This window comes from Chionomys nivalis, chromosome 11 (assembly GCF_950005125.1).
Source record: "Chionomys nivalis chromosome 11, mChiNiv1.1, whole genome shotgun sequence".
Classification (NCBI taxonomy): Eukaryota; Metazoa; Chordata; class Mammalia; order Rodentia; family Cricetidae; genus Chionomys; species Chionomys nivalis.
In genome coordinates this window covers 60,097,755-60,120,756 of record NC_080096.1, presented here as the reverse complement: position 1 = coordinate 60,120,756, position 23,002 = coordinate 60,097,755, and the positions used below count along the sequence as shown (strand labels likewise).

Genomic DNA, 23,002 nt, shown 5'->3' with positions numbered 1-23,002 from the left:
TTTTCAGGGGTCTTGGGAGATGGCTCAGTGGTTAAGAGCAGTGCTATTCTTTCAGAAGACCTGGGTTCAATTTCCAGCACCCACATGGCAGCTAATAACTGTCTGTAACTCCTGTACCAGAGGATCTGACACCCTCTTGCAGACATACATGCAGGCAAAACACCAATGTACATAAAAAATAAATTATTAAAAATTATATAAAAAAGATTTTTTTCATTAGGAAAATATACTTAATTCTTTAAATTACAAAAGTTTGGGAGTTTATCAACTTTCTATCAGAAATTAATCTTTGTGTAACATTGATGATTATACAGTAGAATATCACTTGTACAATTAATTATCAGAATATGATGGTTTGGGCTAGCCAATAACTAACCTTACTTTGTGTTTTTATTTACAAATTAGGCCTATGTCTATTTTTTCCATCTTAATAACTCATACAAGTGCCATTCTTTAAATAGTAAGTAACTCACAGATTAACTTTTCCATTGTGTACTTCACGTTGTCAGTGCCTGGTAGTGTTCAGTTCCCTATAATAAGGAACCCTTGGCCGACATCCCTTTCTTAGGGTTTGAACCTGATCCAGAATATATGAGAGATGCTCTTAAGTTTTTTCACTTCTTTTGAAGGATAGGCCTACACAGATGTTTTTATTTCTGAAGATATTTAATATTTATATCTTTGAATTTACAATTCTTATGGGTATTGTTTATACTAAGAATTTGTACAGATCATTGTTATTTTCTCTTTTGTTTCATTTCCCCCAACACTTGGTTTGATGACTAAATCAATCTAATGAACCATTCTTAGATTGTTTGTATTCTTGTTGCTAAATAATGTACTGTTGAAGGCATGAGCAGTGTCTACTCGTCCTCCTAAAGTCCCAATGGTAAACTGAAGTACAGTTCTACCAAAGCTTATTGGGGGTCAATGAGTTCTTTGGGCTTCTTTATAGAGCCTAGGTGAGGGGTTCCTTACAGGGTTGTAATATGTCTTCTTCCCCTAAAAGGCTGCACCTTGATAGCTTTTACCAGTAGACAGGATGGCTTTCTCATGGCAATATAGATAGAGCCCCTTCTCCTTGTCTTCCCTGGCCTAACTCCAGCTCTTTCCTGGCGTCATGTGCAGAGCTGTATATAACAAGTAATAAGAGGACCTTGTGACCCTTCCCATCTTTCCATGAGGGTGGATATAGAGAGTAAACAAGCCCAGCTGGGATAATCATTTTGCAAGCAGACTCAGATGAACTCTCCAAGATGGTCGTTTCTGGGCTCAAATGATAGTCAGCTACAACTCTGCTTAAAAAATAATATTACTCATATATACCTAGAGACATGATTAAGAGTGTTACAACTGCGTTGTCTGTGTAAATACATCTTCCATTAAGGAGAAAACATCTGAACTACATAGTAAGAAGAAATGGGTATATCATAGTATGTTCATAATGGAGCCATGTTTTCCACCAGTGTAATTGGATTGCAACTATATCCACCCATATGGATGAATCTGGAAGAAAATATTGAACAAAAATATCAAGACACAGAACATGTATAGTATAATTTAATATAATGTTAAAAGTGAGGCAAATTATATAATATATTAAATAAGAATGAATATTTCTTTAAACTGTTGAAAAGAAAAGAGAAGAGAAGAAAACAAGATACATCCTTCCAGTATGGCTGTTTCCTCTGTAGTGGTTGGGCAGGGGGCTGGGGTGGGAGATGGTTAGAAGATGAGTGGTCCTACAGGGACTTCACAGATAATGGCAACCTTGTGGTATTTATTTGGTTGACATGTAGAGTGCTTCTGCTTTTCTTTTTTTTTCATTTTAACCCAATTTCATACATTAGTTTTAGATGTATTCAACATCTAAAATACTTTTAGTATAAGTAAAATAAAACTAACATTTAACAATACAGCTTTTGTTTTTCTTTATTTCTTCTCTTGTCAGTTGAGCACCGATGCTGACTTTAACTAATTCCTCACTTTTAACTGCCATTCATTTTCCCCTTGAATCTTGCTCTAGATTTCATAAATCCTCCAGTCCTTTGAAGAGGGCTTAATAAGTAATAGATGTTGAAATATAAAATAAATAGATATTCAGGGATTTGAGCATCATTGTTACACCAGAGATAGACTAAAGGTTAGTTTCTACTGAAATTTTTACTTAAAACAAAAACAAAGCCAGACGTAGTGGTATAGACCTGTAATCTCTAGTAATGGAAGTCTGAGGAAAGAGGATTGTCAGGAGTTTGAGGCCAGCCTAGTCTATGAAGTAAATTCCATGCCAGCTAGGGCTAGAGTGAGACTCTGCCTAAGACAACCAACCAACCACAGAAATATAAATAAATAACCAAACAACAACAACAACCCCAGTATTTTATTCTGTTGTGTCTGCTTCTTGGTTGCAGACCAATGCTGACACTGTGGGGTCATACCTGAAGGCTTCAAATAAGTGTGTGAGGATAGAGAGCAAGTGCTTGCCCAGTGCTAGCTGTAAGGATGGAGATGTTAGTGAAAGACACGGGGATCTAGGAACACGATAGTAGCAGGATATGGGTTTTAGCTGGAAGTGACAGCAGACAGCCCAGCAGAAGTGTATTCCTGGATGTTACAGTTGAACTAGGTTACTGGGACAGGGTCAGGTCTGATGCTGGGTCACAGTGCCACAGAGAGGCATTTTCTGAGAGAAAAACTATAAACAGAAGAGACAGCTAAGAATTGAAGTACAATCTTCTATTCATTAGTTAGGTATAAAGTAAACATCTAGCTTTTGTGAATAATAGTTAGTTATAATTACTATAATCTTAGTATTCTGCCTGTGGTACAAAATATTTTGGCACTCAACTTTGCTGTTTTTATTTTTATTTTTGAAATGATTCATTCATTCAAAAAAACACAGTTTCTTTTCTAGAACTGTTTCCTAAATGTTATCCAATATGAGAATAATTATATCTTATTTTAACTATGCATACATTTTCCTTATTAGAATTTTGATCAGATTTGGTAACTTTTTTTCAGATCACATAAATGTTTGCATTCAATGTAAGGTTTAGTATTTAGTATTATGTTTTTAATGTTTTCCATCCTCACACTTCTGAGGTGAAAGCCCATGGGTGTGGTGCAGGAAATGATAACTGTGGTATGAACGCTGACATCAACAACTCACATATAAAGCTTATGAAATGAGCTGGTTTTTTTCTTAGACTTGCAGCTTACAGTTGATTTCAATCTTTTTCACAGACTGAATCAGAACTAAGACAGGAAATAAATGACCTTGTAAAATGGAAGACTATGATTGATGAAGAAAATGCCTTCTTGAGGAAAGAATTCAGTGATTTACAGGAGAAATGTAAAGACAAAAGCCAAGAGCTTAAGGTGTGTTAACTTGTGCATGCCTTTACAGGACCTTTGCTTTGATGTCCCCCTTGAAGTTTGCTAACCCTTGTGGCACAGAAAGTGACAGGCTTGCAGGAAAATTGCCTTAGGCCCTGCTGTACCACACAGTTTTCTCAAATGCAAAAACTCTGATAAAGATGCTTTAAAGCTAAGACTCAGAGCTTTATAACTTACAGATAAATAGTTAATGATGGAAATGGAGCTATGAAAGTAGGAGTGTGAATATGTGGCTTCTTGTAATTAGATTCTGATGGGACTGGCATTATTAATTGATAAAACCCAGGTCTGGGAGGATATGTCTGTGTGGGTCTCAAAAATAGCTGGGGACAGCATCAAAGGCAGCTTGATCAATTAATGGGCTCTTTGCAAATGTGTACTCATCAAAGCTGTCATCCAGTGAAAAAATATGACCCATCCACCTGCATGAAAAGAGGCCAGTAAAGTACACAGGTGACCTTGGCCATCAAATAGAGAAGAAGCTGATCTGAGGAGGAAGCTGCACAGTTTATGTTTGCTGATTAGTTCTCACCTTTTTTTTTCCATGTTTATCGGCCCTTATGGTCCTGCACTACAGGACACTAAGGAGTTTGTACAGAATAAAGAAGAGCAAAGCAGGCTGTTTATAAAAAACCTGGAGGAGGAAAATGAGAAATTACGTACACGCTGCACTGACCTGCTAAATGACCTGGAGAAACTGAGGAACCAGGAAGCATATTGGAGAAAAGAAAAACACGGTGCAGATGCGAAAGTAAAGGTATAGGACGAGGACTGAGTCTGTGCTGCTCTTCTGCCTCTAACTTCTTACAGGAAGTCGAGTACATGTTTTTTCTTTAAATAACAAGTTATATATTCAGATCCACCAGTGGGAACTAGCATTAATTTATATTCTTTCACTTAAGACCCATAGCTTTTTAAATATTGATGTCGCAAAGCAGGAAGCTGACTTCAAATAGTTATCCTAAAATGTAATCATTAAAAAATAAAGGCTATTGCTTTTGAAATAAAGTATGTTTTGAAAAATATACTTAGAACCATTGGTTTGACTTTTTAAAATGAAGGCTTACTTTTTCAAAATGATCTAGAATTCATTACAATACATTTTGGAGACTCTTTTCTACTTCCTTTGAAATTACCATGTAAAGAATCCCCACAAAACAGTTAAAAATACATATGGGTCTATGAAAGTGTTTTCTTTGGCTTAAAGGGAAAAGTAAAATTTTATTAGAAGATAAAAGTCTTTGTATTATTCTCTATAATATTCTCCCATCCATTTTGAGTATTGTTTAAAAATAAAACATTCTCTGGCATTCTCTTTGTCTTGAGGTTTTTGTTAATTTATTTTCCCATTACATTTCAAATTTCTCTTTCATCATATATTTTATTGAAAAGGGCAGAAACAAATAAGACTATTGAATATGGAAGTCTTTTGTGTGTGTACACAAGGAAATCCTTTCTTAGTGTACATATGCATATATTCATCAAGTATATTTTAGTTGATTATTCATACGTATATTTGCATGTTTAAGTAAGTGTGCAGATTTGTGCATGTATATTCATTCGGGGAGAGGGATAAATTGGAGGGTGAGTCTGTCGATTGTGTATATTGTATACTGTTCAACATTCAGTGAACCAATTAGCTATTGGGGTAACTGGATCTTTATATAATTTTTAAATTTTTATTATTTTTTTCTGAAGTCCAACCTTTGGAAATGTGGTATTTCTGTGAGTGTAAGTGGTGCTGCCTTGTGCTCATGTTCACAGTCACATGGCTGTTCAATTGTTGTTTGCATTTTTTGTGTCATTCAAATAATCAATTCTATGGTTTGCTCTTGCTTTTGGTTGAGGAACATATTTGTACCTTGAATAGAATTAATTGGCCTTTCAAAGTTTGTGAATTGATAACAATCTGTATCTTATTTTCTTCCTTAATCTTCTTAATTTAAGAATTTTATATGATAAAAATGTCCTGCTCTAAAGTATTTGTTTATACCACATCAGATTCAATAGTTTATTGATTTGAGATTCAGTCTCTCCTTTCAAATTTCCTTGTATGTATTGGTCTGTTTATAGACTTATTTTTGTGACGTGAAGCGTTATAGTTTTGTAACTTGAGTCAGTATTGGGTAGTAAAGCCTACTCCATTCTTTTGGTAAGGCCTTTATGTAGTCCTTTTGCTAGGATATAATATTAAGAACAATTTTGTTAGTAAATTGCATTAAGAAGCAAATGGTTTCATGTTTAATTTAATAATTAATTTGAGAGAATTGTTATTCTACCTCTCAAGAATGTAGAATATAGTATTATAGTAGCCTCTAAATGCTCTTGCTCCACCTTTGTTAATTTGTGCATGGACCTCAGCCATAAACACTCATACGTAAGGAGAAGTTACTCATTTTATCTTCTATATATGCATCTATTTTCTTTTGTCTCTGGTAAAGTTATAGTGAGATTTTTTAGGTTAGATAGTAACTGTTTTTAAGCTTCTAAGTAAATTGCTAGGTTCTGTCCTAAATAGCTGTATATGAAGTCTTTTTATTTCTAAATATCTTTGTTAACAATATTGTCTGTATTTTTTTGCTGTAGTTACTCTAGTGACAATTGTGAAATGGTATCTCATTGTATGTGTGCTTTTGGGGACCTTGTTTTTTGTAGTAATCAGAATTGATTCTAGAGCCCTGTGTCTGATAACTAAATGCCCTAGTACTGAGTTATATCCCCAGTTCTCATTCTGACTTTAATTTGCATTTTCCTTGTGACTAATGATGTTGAGCATTTTTTCATGTGTTACTGATCATTTGCATATCTTTGGAGAACTGTCTATGCAAATATACTGTTTATAAGTCCCTCATCAGACACAGAATTTGAAACTATTTCGTTGAGTTTTTGAATAGATTTTTACTTCCTTGATATATATTTGGTAAATAGAATAACAGCTACAAAAGTTGTCTTGTTATATTTACCAGTCTGATATTTTGCTACTTTGTTAATACAAACTATCAACTATTGAATTATATATAAGCTAATATATTATATGTACAATACAAGCAGTACTGCATTTATATAAACTAAGAAGTGAGCATGAGAATAGTTTTAAAATACAACATTATGTGGTATTCTCTGTCTTGAGTTTTTTGTTTATTTTCCCATTAAATCTTAAATTTTTCTTTTGTTATGTATTTTATTGAAAAGGACAGAAACAAATAAGGCTAGCTTTAGCGTCTCCAATATCTGGGTCTGTCCACTCATACTGCTATGAGGTAATTGTGTTTCTTTAAACACAGAGACATTTTTCATTTTTTATGACACTTGTCACCTTTTGTTTTTATTGTTGCCCTATTGTTTGAGTTATGCAAGAAACCAATGTATAATCAAAGATCATGAAGACTGGATCCTATCTTTTGAGATTTTTATAGCTTACTATGTTTTATGAGTATAGTTTTTATCCATTCTGAGTTAACTTTTTTATTTGCCCCATTCACTTCTGTATCTTATCCACTCCATCTTGCTGCCCCCTTGTTTCCTCCAAATAATATTTTCTTTGCTTTAGTGCGCACACACACACACACATGCACCTAAATTCTCAATAAGAGTGAAAATAAACCATGTTTTGTCTCACTGATAACGTCTCAATGTGATGTGGGATAAGGTTCAACTTTATTTACTTACATCTTCCATTTCTACTTCTTGTTGAAAATAAGTTTTCTTTTCCTTACTAAATTATTTTGGCATCCTTGTTGAATGCCATTTACTGTCATATGAGTTTATTTCTGGAACTCAGTTCTGTTCCTTTGCTTACACATCTACTCTCATGCCTTTGCCACACTGTCTCGAGTACTGTAAATTTGTAACACATTTTGTACCTTGCATGTGTGTGTGTCTGTTTTTTTTAAAATCTATGCCTAATCTCTTCTACTTGCATGTGAATTTTAGAATCATTGTTTCCATTTCTACGAAACAAGTCATATTTCATCAAAGGGGAGAAGAAAGACAAAATCATATATATATATATATATATATATATATATACACACACACACATACATACATACAGTTGTGGAATATTAGTTTAAGATACGTTACATTCTTTTATGCTGTGGAATATTTATTTAATGATGCAAATATGTGTTTTATTCTTTTATGTTGCATTTATTTAACTCTGTAAAGGTGTGTTACTTTGCCTGTTTAAAACACCTGATTGGTCTAATAAGGAGCTTAAAGGCCAATAACTAGGCAAGAGAGAGAAATAGGCGGGGCGGCTAGGCAGAGAAAATAAATAGGAGAAATCTAGGTCATGAGAAGAGAGAAGAACAAGAAAAGAGCTAGGAGTAAGAAAAGAAGGAGAGGAGGAGAAGATCAGGAGCTGGCCACCCAGTCACATGACTAGCTGTGGAGTTAAAAGGGAAGAAAGACATACAGAACTAAGAAAGGTAAAAAGTCCAAAGGCAAAATGCAGAAGAAAAGAAATGGAATAACTTAAGTTAGAAAAACTGTCTAGAAATGAGCCAAGCTAAGGCCAGGCATTCATAAGTAAGAATAAATCTCCATGTATTTATTTGGGAGCTGGGGGTAGGCCCCCAAAGAGTAAAAACAATAACAACCACAGTGCACGATGTATATATTTTTAGTTTTGTTGATCCTTTTTCTTCAGTGCCTCCTCAATTTACTTATAGTCTGTATCTCTCACAAAATTATTTCCATCTCAGTTCTGTTTGTATCTGTTTGTACAGTATATATTTTCCTTCCTTTTATTTTCTATTCAAATCTTTGAGTCCTAAGAGAATCTTTTATATATAATATTTTTATATAATATTTTATTTATTAATTCTGCCAACATTTTTATTTTGAGTATAAAGTTTAATTCATTTACATTAAGAATAGAGTGACAAGGAAAACTCACTTTTGCATTTTTTTGTATATCTTATAAATGTATGATAGTCAGTCTCTCATTGCCTTTGTTTTCTTCCTTGTCAGCGGAGATTCCTCATTCATTTCCTGGCTGCCCAGACCCAAATAATCACACAGAAACTATTAATTTTAACACTGTTTGGCCAATGGTTTATGTATATTTTCAGCTATCTCTTATATCTTAAATTAACCCATTTTTATTAATCTATGTATTACCACGTGAGTTTGGCAACTAAATGGCCTCTATCTGACTCCACCTACTCTCTCTTTATGTCTCCTCCTGCCTGGCTATATTTTTTCCTGCCATAGGACATAGCAGCTTCTTTATTAACCAATGGTAATAAAACGTATTTATAACATACAGAGGGGGAATCCCACATCACTTCCTGTGTGTTTAGTTGTTTTCTATAGTGTACATTTTATTTCATTTTTATGTATGTGTACATTTCTATTGATATTTTCCTTTTGGTTGTCATGAGGACTAGATTTGCCATTTTAAGCTTATTCCAGTTTAATTTGAATTAAAACCATCAGTTGCCAATATCTTATAAGAACTCTGCTATGTAGATCTGTTGCTATGCTATTTTAATAAGTGGCTATATTTTCACATGGGTTTATTTGTCTTTTTTTTACATGGAACTCTTCAAGATTTGTTGAGTCACGTTTTTCAACAAATTTCAGAAGCTTTTGTGCAACATTTGTTTTTTGCCCCTTTCTCCTTATTGTTTTTCTTATAGTTTCGTCTACATGTAGACTCTCACCAGTCCACCCCAACTCTCCCTTCTATTCTTCCTAGATGTCACCCAAAATATCCCCCATGTCTCTCATCCACTTACAAGTCCTTTTTAATTTTTAATTTTTATTTTTAGTGCTGCTTTCTGGAATGTTCGCTGATGTTATTGGCTTGGTCTTGTTCAGGTCTTGTAGGTACAGTAAACTCTGTAGTACAACAGCCATGCCATGTCCATGTTTCACAGGAGTTCTTTTCATTTTTCACCTCTGACATTATTTTGGATCCCTTTCATGATGTTTTCTTTTCCTTGGGTAGGAGGTGGGGAACAGTCAACAGTTCTGAGTCTCAAAATCTATTTGGCTAAGGTTGAGAGCAGTATTCATCTATAGGTATAAACAAAGTAACTAGAAGGAAGTTTGACAATAAATTCATTTAGCAAAATAATGGTAGTAATTTACAAGTAAATTTCCTACTGAGACTTCATACTGTGTGTGTTGACATTCTTGATGGTGTCCCCCTCTAGCCTCAGTGATTTTTATTTTTTCTTATTCTGATGGTTTTATGAGTTTTCTTTTGCCTTCTCTGTTTGCTCTTAACCCATACAGGTAGTGTGTGTGTGTGTGTGTGTGTGTGTGTGTATTCTCTTGAATTTCTGGTTGATTCCATTTAGTACGTTCTCTTTATTTATATTCTTTTAGTTTATACATGCAGTTTTGGTTTTGTCCATATTTTTCTTTTGCTCTTGGTCATCTTCATGATACGTATTTTAGGACTATTGCCTAGTAAGTGGAGCATATAGAATTCCTCAGGTGTGAGGTATCAGTTTCTTGCTCCTTTCAAGAGAATCATGCTTTCCTGCTTCTCGGGGTGTGTGGTGGTTTGAAAGAAAATGTCCCCCAAAGGGAGTGACACTATTAGGAGGTGTGGCCTTTTTGAAGGAAGTGTGCCATTGTGGAGGAGGGCTTGAGGTCTCTTTTCTCAAGCTTCACTCAGCGTGACCCAATCAGTTGACTTCCTGTTGACTGCAGGATGTCACACTCTCAGCTCCAGCAGCACCATGCCTGCATGTATCTCTTCACAGCAAAAGAAACCCTAACTAAGACAGTGTGTCTTAGGTACATTTGCAATTGTAACTGGTAGCACCCAAGTAAGATTCTGCCCCAACCTGAGGGTTTGCTTTTTGTTAATTGTTGAAATGGTCCATTTCTTTAGTTATTTTTCCAGTCAGTCTACAAAGACCAGATTCCTTGCTCCATTCTGTCACTGAAATCTCTGTCCTTCAGCTTGTATTCAGCTGTTGGCTGGATGTGATGGTACAACCCTGTGATTCCAGTGCTCAGGAGGGTGATCTGTTGGGACGGGGCTCCACAAATGCTCGGTGTGGTTTTGTGTAATGGCCTCTATTGCAAAGAGAAGTTTCTTTGACAGGGAGTATCTCAGTTACTTTTCTGTTGGCGTGACAGCACAACATGACAAAAAAACCTTAAGTTCATGGCCATCATGGTGGGGAGCGTGGCAGCAGGAAGGCAGGCATGCAATAGAGCAGAAGCTGAGAGCTTACCTACAAGCATGACACACACACACCGGGGGGGGGGGGGGATGGAGAGAAAGGGCTAACTTTTTAAACCTCAAAGCCCACTCCTAATGACACACCTCCTAACCCCTCCCAAGCTGTTCCAAAACTGGGGAACAAGCATTCAAATATTTGATTTTATGGGGCCATTTTCATTTAAGACAGAGCAAGGGGTAAGGGCTACAAATATTTATATATTAGTTAAGAATTGTGCTGGTTTAATATATGATGGTGGTATGTTTCTCTCTAAACTTCATGACTTCATTAGCCATGGTAGTTGGTTAAGGTTTCCAATACAAGACATGATTTCCATCTTGTTGAGCAGGTCTGAAGTTTAATTTGTTAACTACTGGTCCTGCCAAGGTATTCATGCCACTACTGCACCCTTAGACTTATCCTACCATGCTGGTCATTGATAGAGTTCATAGGCATCATAGCTGGTAGGACTGCTAATTGCTTCCCCACTCTGGAAGCTTCCATGGCACCCTTTGTTATATTAAAAATTAATTCTCAGGGAGGATGCTTTCAGGTCAGTTCCCACTCAGGGGCATTGGCCCTGCTTGTGAAATGCAATACTGATTAGTGCCTTACCTTCCACCTCTGGAGGGCATCCAAGGGCAGTAGCCATAGTTCATAATGATGTGGGAATCTCTTGGACAGTCCTGACTAACAACTCAAAAGAGGCTTCTTGTGCCTAGTGTTGGGAGTTTTAGTTAGATGGTTTTGGCCCAGTATGGAAAATTTCATTTAAACTACATATGTACATTTATATTACATTGAAAGCACTATAGGTATTTTAGGAAGATAGTTAATAGTTTGATTCCTTTTGATTTTTTTTAAAGTATCCTTACTGGTATTTTATACTCCTCTCCCTTTTTCTGTATTTATCCCCCTCTCTTTCCCAATTAGAGATCCCTGATTTTCCCATTTCCATTAGAACTCTTGTGCCCTACCCTTCCCCCTTTGTACATGGTGAAGATGAGGGTCCACTTCATCTTTCTGTGCACATGTAGCCTTCCCAAATCTGCTGCTTGAAGAGACTGCCCTTTCCTCACCAAGGAGTGTTGATATCCTTGCCAGAAGTAATTTTTTACTAAGCGGTGTTCTACCCTCCTCTATTCTGATGGGGATGACCTGTATGCCAGTCTATTGTCATTTTTGCATGCTGTAACTTTTTAATATAGTTTGAAGTGAGGAAATAGGAGTCCTCAAGCAATTTTATTCTTTTTCAGAATTGGCTTGGTTAATTAGGGCACTATAATATTCCATGGGATATTTAAGAAACTGTTTTAAAGCTCTGGGGATTTTGATGGGGTTCTGTAATTGCTTTGGGTGGTGTTGATATTTTATTAAGTCGTTCTCCCTAGTAATATGGATGCCTTTCAGTTTCTTAGTGTCTTTAGTTTCCTTCAGCTATATTGTAGAGTTCAGTGTATAAGTCTTTTATCTTCTGAAAGATGATGTAAACTATCTAATCAAACTATTTATTTGTGGGTTTTGTTTGTTTGTGTGTGTGCTTATTCTGTAGCATTTGTGTTTGAAACCAGGGCCTCTCACTTTGCGAGATAAGCATTCCCCTACTAAGATAATTATTTAGCACTCTTTTTTGCTTTTTATTTTGAGACGTGTAGCTCAGGGGGACCTTAAACATGTGAGTCTCCTCCCTCTGTTTCCCAAGTAGGAGGGATTACACACCTTACCACCAGGCTGACAAAGAGTAGATTTCTTTCTAAGCATTTTTATGATTTTATTGTAAATAAATTTGATTTTCAATTTATTTTTCTGAGTTTATAGAAATGTAACCAATTTTTGGTTGAATATTTTTGCATGCATATGTATGTGTAAGACACACATGTATGGGTGTTTGCGTGTTTGTGGGTACACATCTAAGTGTGAATTCACATGAGCATGTATGCTTGTGTGAGGAGGCCTAGGGTTGATGTTGGTATTTTCCTTTGTTGTTCTCTACTTATATATTGAGGTAGGGTGAAGCATGAATCTAATTAGTCTTAATCAATATCTAGAGTCAGATATTAAGTTGAAAGCTAAAAGATCAGAGATGAAGAGCACCTAGCTACCAGAGACTTCTGACCTCTACAAAATCTCAGACTGAATGGGGATGATCCTGTCTCTGACTGGCTGGGCAGTGGTGGTACATGCCTTTAATCCCTGTACTTGGGAGACAGGCAGATTTCTGGGAGTTCAAGGGCAGTCTGGTTTACAAGAGTGTCAGGGACTAGCCTCAACAAAAACACCCCTTGCCAGAATAGGGTGTGGGGATTAGAAATATAAATAAAGAGTACAAGGCACAAAAATAATAAAACAGAAAACACAGAGTAGTTCAGGGAGGGAGTTCCAATGAATATTGAAATCACCCACATTTAATTTCCAATTGCTTAAAATACCCTGACCCCAAGAGGTAGAAGTAAGATAAAAAACTAAGTTCCACCTTAGGTCAAGGTGGAAATAGGCTCACATTTTTGAGCCTCCACACAAGAGCTAGTTCCAGGACAGGCCCCAAAGCTACAGAGAAACCCTGTCTTGAAAAAAAAAAAAAAAAAAAAAAAAAACTCCTCAGACTAAATGGATGAGACCCACCTTACATTTCTGTCTGTGCCTCCCTAGTGCAAAGGCATGATGAGATCCCAAATGCTGGGATCAAAGTGTGAGTCACCACTGCTGCTCTGTTTCTCTTTTAGACTGCCTCAATCTCAGGAAGCCCAGGGTGACATTTCTTCCTTTATTTTATCTCCTTTGCTAAGTTTTAGGAGGCAACCTTGTATACTTAAACAACAACAACAAAAAAAATCACCAAGTACACCCACGTTCTACGGTTGGTATATCTGAAGCGTCTCATTATGGACCATTTTGGAAGTAGATGCTTCACACATAATTTTTTAGTAAAATGATCATAACTTTCCTTGGTGATTTTTCTTAGACATTTCATGTTTTTTTCATATATATATATCATTTATATATTATATCTTTACACAGAAATGTATAAATAAAGACAGTATAATTTCTTACTAGTCTCTCCTTGTAATTTTTTTACATAAGTAGGGAGAACAGGAGAGGTGGAAATGAAATTGGAAAGGAGCTGCTTACCAGCAAGTGGGAAATTATCAGTGAAAACCTTTTCTTCTTTCAGAAGTAAACGATTTAAATGCTGATAAGCTGATTTGCAGAGGAACTGTTGTCTTGTTTCATTAATAGGTGTGAGAGTCCTAGAGATTGCTAGGAGTGGTGTAGTCAGTCTTGTCAAAGTCTCCCATGTTAGAACCAAATGTGTGGTGAGAAACACATTTATGAAGCTCTTAGAAACTGCTAACACTACAACCTTTGACTGGGACAGCACAAATAGTAGCATAAGGTCAATAGAGTTTTATTCAAGAGAAAAGTTTGTTCTTGTCTATGATTGAAGTTAGCTTAAGGAAATTCCAGAATATTGGCAGCTGTTGCTATCTCCATTAGATCCTTCCCAATTCTTTAGGGATCATAGTCTAAAGAGGTAATTACTGGGGACTTAAACATGTTCAGCCCACAGATTATCATTAGCTGTCTGAATGAGATGAAGTTTGTTGTAAATGTTAGGAATGGGAGAATTTGTTGAGCATGTGTCTGACACTAGCATAATTGAGAAATACCAGTGTAAAACATGGCTTTCATGAAATTGGTGTTAGTAGTGACACGTATAAATGCACAAGCAACAAAACTTCATCTTTGTTACGCAGTGATAAGTAGGATGGAGAAAAATATGACAAGAAAAATGTTTATGGCTTAGATTAGGGGGTTTTCTATTTAATTAGAGTAATACCAATGACATTAAAAAGAACAATTTTCCATCAAAAACAATATACTTTCTCAAATTTTAGTATAATTAATTTGACTGCCTCTGGGTCTGTTTCTATTTCTATGTCCTATTTGATTAGCCCTGTTTTAGGATTGAGTTTTAAATTTCAAATAGAAAGAGTTCCTGGCCTTTGTGGCTTACCTTGGTGTTATGGCTGGCATGATGTTTTAGTTCTAGAATACCAACTCCAATAAAAAACATTGCGATTATTTACATATCTATATATGTAGATAAATGTAGAGACAACTGGTATATGAAAAGACAATTGTTATGCTTATAATAATGATTCTCTGCTTTCATTATGGCAGCACATCTTTCTTTAGGTCATATTTTCTTTTATTCAATAAGGCTTTATAAGTATATTACACATCAGTCATAAGATTTATTTTTGCCAATTTGTTTTGCTGGTATCATAAATATTGAGTTATGTGGAAAAACAAACATGTTTGCATAATAAACTTTTATTCTGTTAAAAAGCTCTTATTAGTTCATAGTATTTATACACTGTAGTTTTGTATGTAATATCATACTAACAATCAATAAAAATGCACCATCTCACACACAATATGTATGTGTTTAATGTCTTATTTTGTACTTTCTTCTTTTTTTGAACTGTCTAAACCCTTAAACAACCTTTAATATAAACCAAGATTATTTTTAATTTTTAGAAACACTTTTACCATTAATTGTAATGCTTACTGACTTTCGGATCAAATTATGAAGTGTCCTTTGTGTCATTATTTGCTTAGCAGCTAAACCATTCAGTGATTCGAGTCTGTATAGCTCAGTTCCTAGCATGTTTGCCTAGCATACAAAGCACTGGGTTCAGTTCCCAGAAGTCTAAAGATCTCAGCATTTGGGAAGAGCTGTCAGGAGGTCAGAAGTAACTTCAAGGTTATCATCTGCTACATACCCTGAGCTCACAAACAGGAAAAAGTGATCCCCCATTATTGTTGGGTTGTTTTAGGATGCTTTTATTTAAGTGTATTTTATTTATTTGTTTGTTTATTTTTTATTGACAATAGATTTAACAGGGGGTGGTGGGTGGAGACATGACTCAGCCTTTAAGAGCCCTGGCTGTTCCTTCAAAGGACCTGTGTTTAAGTCCCAGCATCCACATGTAATTCCAGTTTCAGGAGATCTGAGCCTTCCTCAGGCCTCTGTCCATACTGCATGCATATTGTATACTTAAATACATGCTGGCAGAACATTCATACACAAAATTAAAAACTAAAAATCTAAAAAAGGAGAAGAAAAGAGATTTTTTTCATATAATATATTCCAATTACAGTTTCCTCTCCTTCAACCCCTTCCAGTTTTTCCCCACCTCCTTTTGTATCCAGATCTACTTCCTTTCTGTCTCTCATTAGAAATCAAACAAATTTCTAAGGGATTATAATGTAATAGATAGTTAACCTGGCCAACAACTCAACTAGATGTAACCTATTCTCCCGATACTAGAAACTTCATTGTTGACAAAAGATGTCCCAGATGGTGCTCTGTCTTCTCCATTATTTGGCAATTTCATTTAGATCCCCTTCACATATGAATATGTTTTAGGAAGCTTCTACCGTATTAGGATTACATGCTGTCTCTCCCGTATGGCCCTTAATTTCAGCTATTTTTCCCTGTATCCCCTCCCTTGTCCCCCTCTTCCCTTGCCTCCCTGCTTAATATTCCAGTTCCAGTCCCGATCCTACCCTTGTGTTTCCATAACTATCTATTCTATTTCTCTTTCCTAGGGAAGCCTATCTGTTTCATCTAGTCCCATATTCTTTGCCTAACCTCTGTGGTTATATGGGTTGTAGCTGGCTTATCAACAACTTAACTAGTATGCACATTGTCTAGTAAAAACATTGCCTTTCTGAGTCTGTGTTACTTCATGATGGTTTTTTCTAGTTCCATTCATTTACCTGTGAATTTCATGATTTCAGTTTTTTTAATGCCCAAATAATTGTATTGTGTAAATGTACAAATTTTCTTTATCTATTCATCACAGATGTTGAGGGATGTCTAGGTTGTTTCCAGTTTCTGGCTATTATGAGTAGAGCATAAATGAACATGACTGAGAAAGTATCTCTGTGGTAGGATGAAGCATCTCTTCTAGAAGTGTCTCTCTGTGTCCTTACAGACTATATATACAGCATCCCCATCCTTTTATTCTTTCTTGAACGTTAGATTTTCTAAGGGTGATTAAGTAGGAACATTTGCTGTCACCTACTTCCACTCCGATGTTCATTTGCCATGTCACTTTTGCACAGTTTTGATGTTCCAGTGCCTCCAGTTTGAAGTAGACCTTTATTCAGTTCACGAAAGCTTTTATTGCCCTCTCATACCTACCATGAGTCAGGTTGAAAATTGAGCTTGGTACCTTTGTCCTGATGCTACCAGTGAACTTGGAAACTTACCCAGGCCCCTGGGCTAGAGTCCAAATCTCTTCGTTCTTTTTTATCTGTTACAGACCTTTCACTGCATTTTGTCTTCAGCACCTCTCTGGCTACATATCTGCCTACCCCCAAAGAGAGCAAGCAGAGCACAGAGATAAACTTGTTCTGCTTAAGGTGTGTGTCAGGTCCTTGTCCTTTCTCCCACATGAAAGAACCAACTTCCTCTTTCTCCTCTTTTTCCCTTCTTGACTTTTTCTTTCCTTTTATCATCTTTGTATGTGTGCATATGTTATTCATTTTTGTGTAAATAAAGGGGAATTTCTAGTTCTTAACCTAAAGCCTGATGATCAATTATATAAATAATAAATAAATGGTGTTAATATGGGCAGACTCCATTTAGATATAATTGTTTCTTCATAATACTAATTAAAATTAATTTTCTGAACTTAAAATACATATAAATTTAAAAAATAGTTTTAAAATAAGAGCTTTAGAAAATTGTTAGGAGGAAAAGGTGAGTTTTAGAGAATGTAAATTGAAAGTTTTAATACCATCAAGAGAACAAAGCATAATCTCAGTCATAAATATTGGAAAATTATTTTGTTTTCTTTGCAATGCTTACTAATTTATGTTTGTACATTTAAAACAGGGACCAAATAAAACTATAACTGTCATTTATTCTTTATATTTAAATGTAATGTTTTTTAATTTAACAAATTTTATAGTATGATTTATTTTAACTTTAATAGTAAACTTTGTGTAGTTTTTACAGTTTGTTTTGCCTTGTTGATTTTTTTTCATGACAGGGTATCTCTGTAACAGCCCTAGCTGTTAAGGAACTAGATCTGTAAATCAGGCTGGCCTTGAACTCACAGGCCTCCTGCCTCTCCCTACTGCCAGGATTAAAGGCCTGTGCTGCCTCCTAGCCTAAGTTCTTGATTTTTATACCATGAAATTTTTTAAGTTCCCGAAAAAAATTCTATGACTAATATAAGTTACTGCTTTTTGTGAATTTTTTCACCTAAAATTCTTCAAAATTGTCGTTTTCCTTGATCTGCTATTTTTTTTATTTTGAAATTATTTTAAAAGTTGATATTCAAATATGTTAAAATTTGATTATTGTGGAAAACCTAAATATAGTTTTGGTAAGAACATTACTAACTTTTCCCTACATCTTATAGAATAACTATGATATACTTTTGTTTATTATATTGTAACACAAGTGCTCAAATTTTAGGCTTTTGAAGACAATTTAATTGAAGCAAAGAAAGAAATTGAATTATCACGGAGTAAATATAATGCTCTGTCACTACAGTTGAACAACAAGCAGACTGAACTTCTCCAGAAAGACATGGATATTACACTGGTCAGGCAAGTCTATTCAGTTTTCAGTTTCTTAAGAATATCATTAGTCTTGAGTATGACACCATTTATGTTTATTGTTAGCACTTCCAGATGATAACAGTATGTCTTCCATAGGTACATATGTCTGTGCAGTGAAAATCTGGAATTCTGTAAACTAAAGTGGTACCAGTTATCTAAGGGAGCTAGGAGCTCCCTGTTAGTAAGATCATGATTTGGTTTCTAACCGGAATAATGCACTTACTCATTGTTTTCTGGACTTCTTAATATGCCCAGTAAATTTTGCTTAATATTAAGTACTTGGAATATTGTCTTTGTCAGAACGCCATGGTGGCTTGTTCACATCTCTGGTGCTGACCAGGAGCCAGAGAACACCAGACTGGATCTGGTGCTGGGGTACAACCCACAAGCCTCCTGTCCCCATGGCTCCATGTCTGCCTGCTAGGCCCCATGTCTAGAGGGTTCTATAACCTCACAAAATAGCACCACCAGCCAGGAAACAACTGTTCAAGAACATGAGTTTGTGAGGGGTGCTTCACATTCAGAGTAAAACACAAACCACCTGCTTTAAAAAGTCCTGTTATTTTCCTTTCTTTGTTTTCATATAAAGGTGGGTCAGGACAGACTCATTCCTTCCCAGTGGTCCATAGGTATTTTTATTTTTAACTTTTCATTTAGTTAGAGAGAGAGATTGTGTGTGTGTGTGTGTGTGTGTGTGTGTGCGCGCGCACACCCCCCTAGGTCATTTCATGCTTGCTAGAGGAATGGTTGTAAAAGCAGTGTATGAGGTAGCACAAAGTGCACTCTTCTTCACATCAACTTTTATTCCTCATGTGTCTCATAGTAACGTGAGTGTCTCCCTTCTCTAGATTGTGTTTGTTACGACTGAATATACATATATTTAAAAGTTTAAATAATTTTTGTATATATCAATCTTGCTCTCTTATTAAAAGACAGATGATATATTTGAATAGTAGAGAAGAAATAAGTTTTTGCTTTCATCGTGTACTGTTATTGTTTAACTTCATCATGCCTCTTCTACAGATACAATATTTATTTATATAGGTCTCTTGGCCAGCAGGCTCTCACTAACCTCAGTGAATATACTATTGTTTATTTCCTTTGTTAAAATTTCTGATCTAGCAATAGAAAACAGCACAGTCACTATGGACTTCTACTTGTGTGTCTTTCTTTACTACATTTCCTAGAGGCACTGTACAGCTCCTTTTCTCCTCTCCCTAATGTTTGAACTGTTATTTTTACCTTTCCACTTGTAGTCATAGGAAGGTAGATTATGTACATGGTTATTCATGTGGGTTCTGGGAATGACTGAGAACATTCTTGTCTTAAATGTCTAATAAGCAGAGCTTATTTTCTCTGGACTAATTTTCATTAGTCTTCAACAACTATTTACATACTTCTTTATTTAAAAATCTTTCCATATATATAAATAACAAGTTTGAAGCTATAGATAAGGAAAACTCCACTTAAAATTCAATCTCCAAAATATATAAAATAAAATGTATTTTGGTGAATATATATTTCTGTATAAGATAGGTGTTCTAACAAACTAAGTGGTGGAGCCTCAAATATATGTCTCTATAATTATTCTCTCTGTCCAAATAGAATATCCAAATAATTTATAGTTTTTATATAGTTTGTGCCAAGCAAGATTTCTTACCACAGGAATCTGGAGGTCTCTTCCCTAGAGGATCCTTAGTGTCATAGTCCCCAACTAGGTCATTTGTCCTCCCATTTTACCAGTGTTCACTTGGGTGTTTGCAAGGACTGGATTCCCTTGTTTTGTTTTCCTTCCTTTTGACTTTGGATAACCTCACCTTCTTACACAGCATCTTCAGAGTCACGTGATGTTCTGAAAAATTTATTAGCCTTCTTTGTGTTTTTTCCACTAAAAGTTCTTTATTATGTAAAATGAAAGCTTTACTTAGCCTATATTTAAGACTATCTGATAACTATAGTTAGAACCATTGCTTATTAGTACTTGGAACTGAAATTTTAACTTAATTCAGTAAGAAGATGGTTCTGTGAAAATATATCTAGAATTTTTATTTCTATCGAGCTATAAAAGAAAATTGATAAGTATTTGTGTTTGAAAGCCATGGTAGTCCTGTCAATACTTTCTAGGTGTATGTGGTAAATATTAAATACTTTATGTATACTTTATTTAATAAGTTTGCCTGCAATAAAAATAATAGATGAAAAATAGGGAGCTGATCTATATATTAGATGAACACAGTTTTTTTACTGGAGGTGATCTTTATTCATGCTACTCCCCATTATTGCTTGCCTTGCACAGGAAGGAGCTACAGGAGCTGCAGAACCTGTACAAGCAGAACAGCGCACACACAGCCCAGCAAGCTGAGCTGATCCAGCAGCTCCAGGTCCTCAATATGGATACACAGAAAGTACTGAAGAACCAGGAGGATGTTCACACGGCGGAAAGTATATCCTACCAAAAAGTACGCTGCTTGTTTGCTGTAAAGATGTGAAATTACATGCATGAACTTAGGAAAACAGAGTTCAAGTTTTGAAAAGTTTTGTATTTGATTCTCTTTTTCATGTTTTAACTTGGTAATATTTAATTTTTTATGAGTTTGCTGTGGTAAATTGGAAAAGTTGAAAATACAGCTATAGAAACAACTTAAAAATGGGAACTTTTATTTCTTCTGTGAAACATACTAGGTACAATAGTGCTTCTGTTATAAGAAATAATTAGATCAAGTGTGATCCTAATGTGTGATCTAAGGTAGACTTCATGTAAAATCTGCATTGTTTTATTGGTAAGCGTGTACAGACACAAAGGGGAATGCTGATTAGGTCTTCAGGATCATTCATTTTCAAGGATCTTTCTCTTTATTTCTTAGTAGTCGTTTAACAGGAGCACATAGCAAGGCTTACTTGGCTCTGTAGTTATGCTAATTGACTCAGCATCACTAATTCTGCTATTAATTTAAAGTACCTGTATTAAGCTCTTTATTTATTTTACAATGTACTTTACAATGTATTAAGTCGTTTGTATCAATAACATCATCAGCATATTGTTGAGACTGGATAATGTGGAAGGAGGTTAAAGATGGCTTTATTTTTTGTACCTCCAGGTTCTGGGAGCAGCAGGTGATAACTGGAGTCTGTGGATGTCCTTTAGCCAGCGCAATAGCCAATGCTGTGTGCAGGGGGGCTGGGTGATGGTCACAAGTCTGTTTTGTGATTTAGAGCTGCATTTGAGAGGCTCTGTCTGTTTGCTGGGATTCAGTGCTGGTCCATAGAGCTTTTTCTTGGCCTAGCAGGTTGTTAATTACTCTAGAAGCCCTTGAATTTTTATCCCTAGTGATAGCAAATGTCCAGGATTGGCAGTGTCCCCCAGTACATTAGGGAGTATGCATCAGCAAACAGAAACAGTTGTGCATTGTGTGTGTGTGTGTGTGATACTAGGGAATCACTATTCTTCCTGCTCTGCACGGTGGGGGGAGGGCCGGGGTAAACACTATTCTTCCTGATGTGCATTGGAAGACGGCGGGGCGGGGGGGGGGGGGGGGGGGAATCACTATTCTACCTGCTGTGCACGGTGCGGGGAGGCTGAGGAATCTTTATTCTTCCTGCTTCTTTCAGCACTTTCAGACCATCTCTTCAGCAAACTTACCCAGGGAGGGAGGAAACGGGGAGAATCTAGTGCTCTGCCAGACTGGGCCTCAGAGTTCCAAGATCTTCTTGGAAACAACCCACATAAGGCAGGGATGTAGCTTCAAAGGCTGAGCAATCTCTCGCCACAGACTTAACAGCTGTGAGCCTTCATAGCAATACACAGCAAAGGGGACATTTCTCTCGTCACAGAGGATGGAACCACTGCCACCACAATGTAAGCTCACTGTTTTTGTTAATTATAAGCTTTTCCTTTTTTTTTGGTTTTTTTTTTTTTTTTTTTTTTTGGTTTTTCGAGACAGGGTTTCTCTGTGGCTTTGGAGCCTGTCCTGGAACTAGCTCTTGTAGACCAGGCTGGTCTCGAACTCACAGAGATTCACCTGTCTCTGCCTCCCAAGTGCTGGGATTAAAGGCGTGCACCACCACCGCCCAGCAGCTTTTCTTATAATATATTTTGATCATATTCTCATTTCCTCCAAGTTTTCCTAGATCCCTTCCACCTCCCTGCCCAATCAAGTGTTCTATTTTTTTCCTCTCTCCCGCAAAAAAAGAACTAAGAAAATAAAACAAAACAACGCCCCCCCCCAAACAAACTAAAGTAAAGAAATCATGAAGTTCTTGTGTTGGTTGCCTGCTCCCAAGCTTGCAGTAGAGAAAAGTGATTTTCACTTTCCCAGCAGGTATCAATTATAAGTAGCTTCTTGGTTAGTGGTGGAACTTTGTGTTCACTTCCCTTTCTTCATGCAGGGAATTTACTGACTTGAATTTGTGCAGGCCTTATGCCTACATCACTGTCTCTAAGTTCATATGTGCATTGGCACTGTTGTGTCTGTAAGACACTGTTTCTTTAGAGTCAGCCACTGCCTCTGACTATTACAATCAATCCTTTCGAAACGTTAAGGCAGGGGTATGAAACAGACATCTTATAAAGAGCTGAGTGCTCCAAGATCTGTCATTGTCTACACATTGTTTATTAGTGTGTCTCTGTGTTTATTACCATTACTGTAAGAAGAAGCTTCTCTGATCAAGGTTGAATGATCTCAACTTCTTTATCATTTGTTTATCGGAGGGCTACTGTTTTTTTTTTTTTGTTGTTGTTGTTGTTGTTTGAGTTTATCTTGTATCCTGCCACT

General features: G+C 36.0%; 1 protein-coding gene across 8 annotated transcripts in view; it reads left to right on the top strand.

Annotated features, from left to right (window-relative positions):
* Cntln (centlein) overlaps positions 1-23,002 on the top strand; it is a 236,057-nt gene that overhangs the window by 63,543 nt on the left and 149,512 nt on the right. For 7 of the 8 annotated variants that reach the window (XM_057784198.1, XM_057784196.1, XM_057784197.1 and 4 more), the window contains exons 4-7: positions 3,244-3,378; positions 3,974-4,153; positions 18,085-18,218; positions 20,527-20,689. In XM_057784198.1, the coding sequence (XP_057640181.1) occupies positions 3,244-3,378; positions 3,974-4,153; positions 18,085-18,218; positions 20,527-20,689 (612 nt within the window). The remainder of the gene's footprint in view (positions 1-3,243; positions 3,379-3,973; positions 4,154-18,084; positions 18,219-20,526; positions 20,690-23,002) is intronic. The other variant, XM_057784199.1, reaches the window with a different exon arrangement.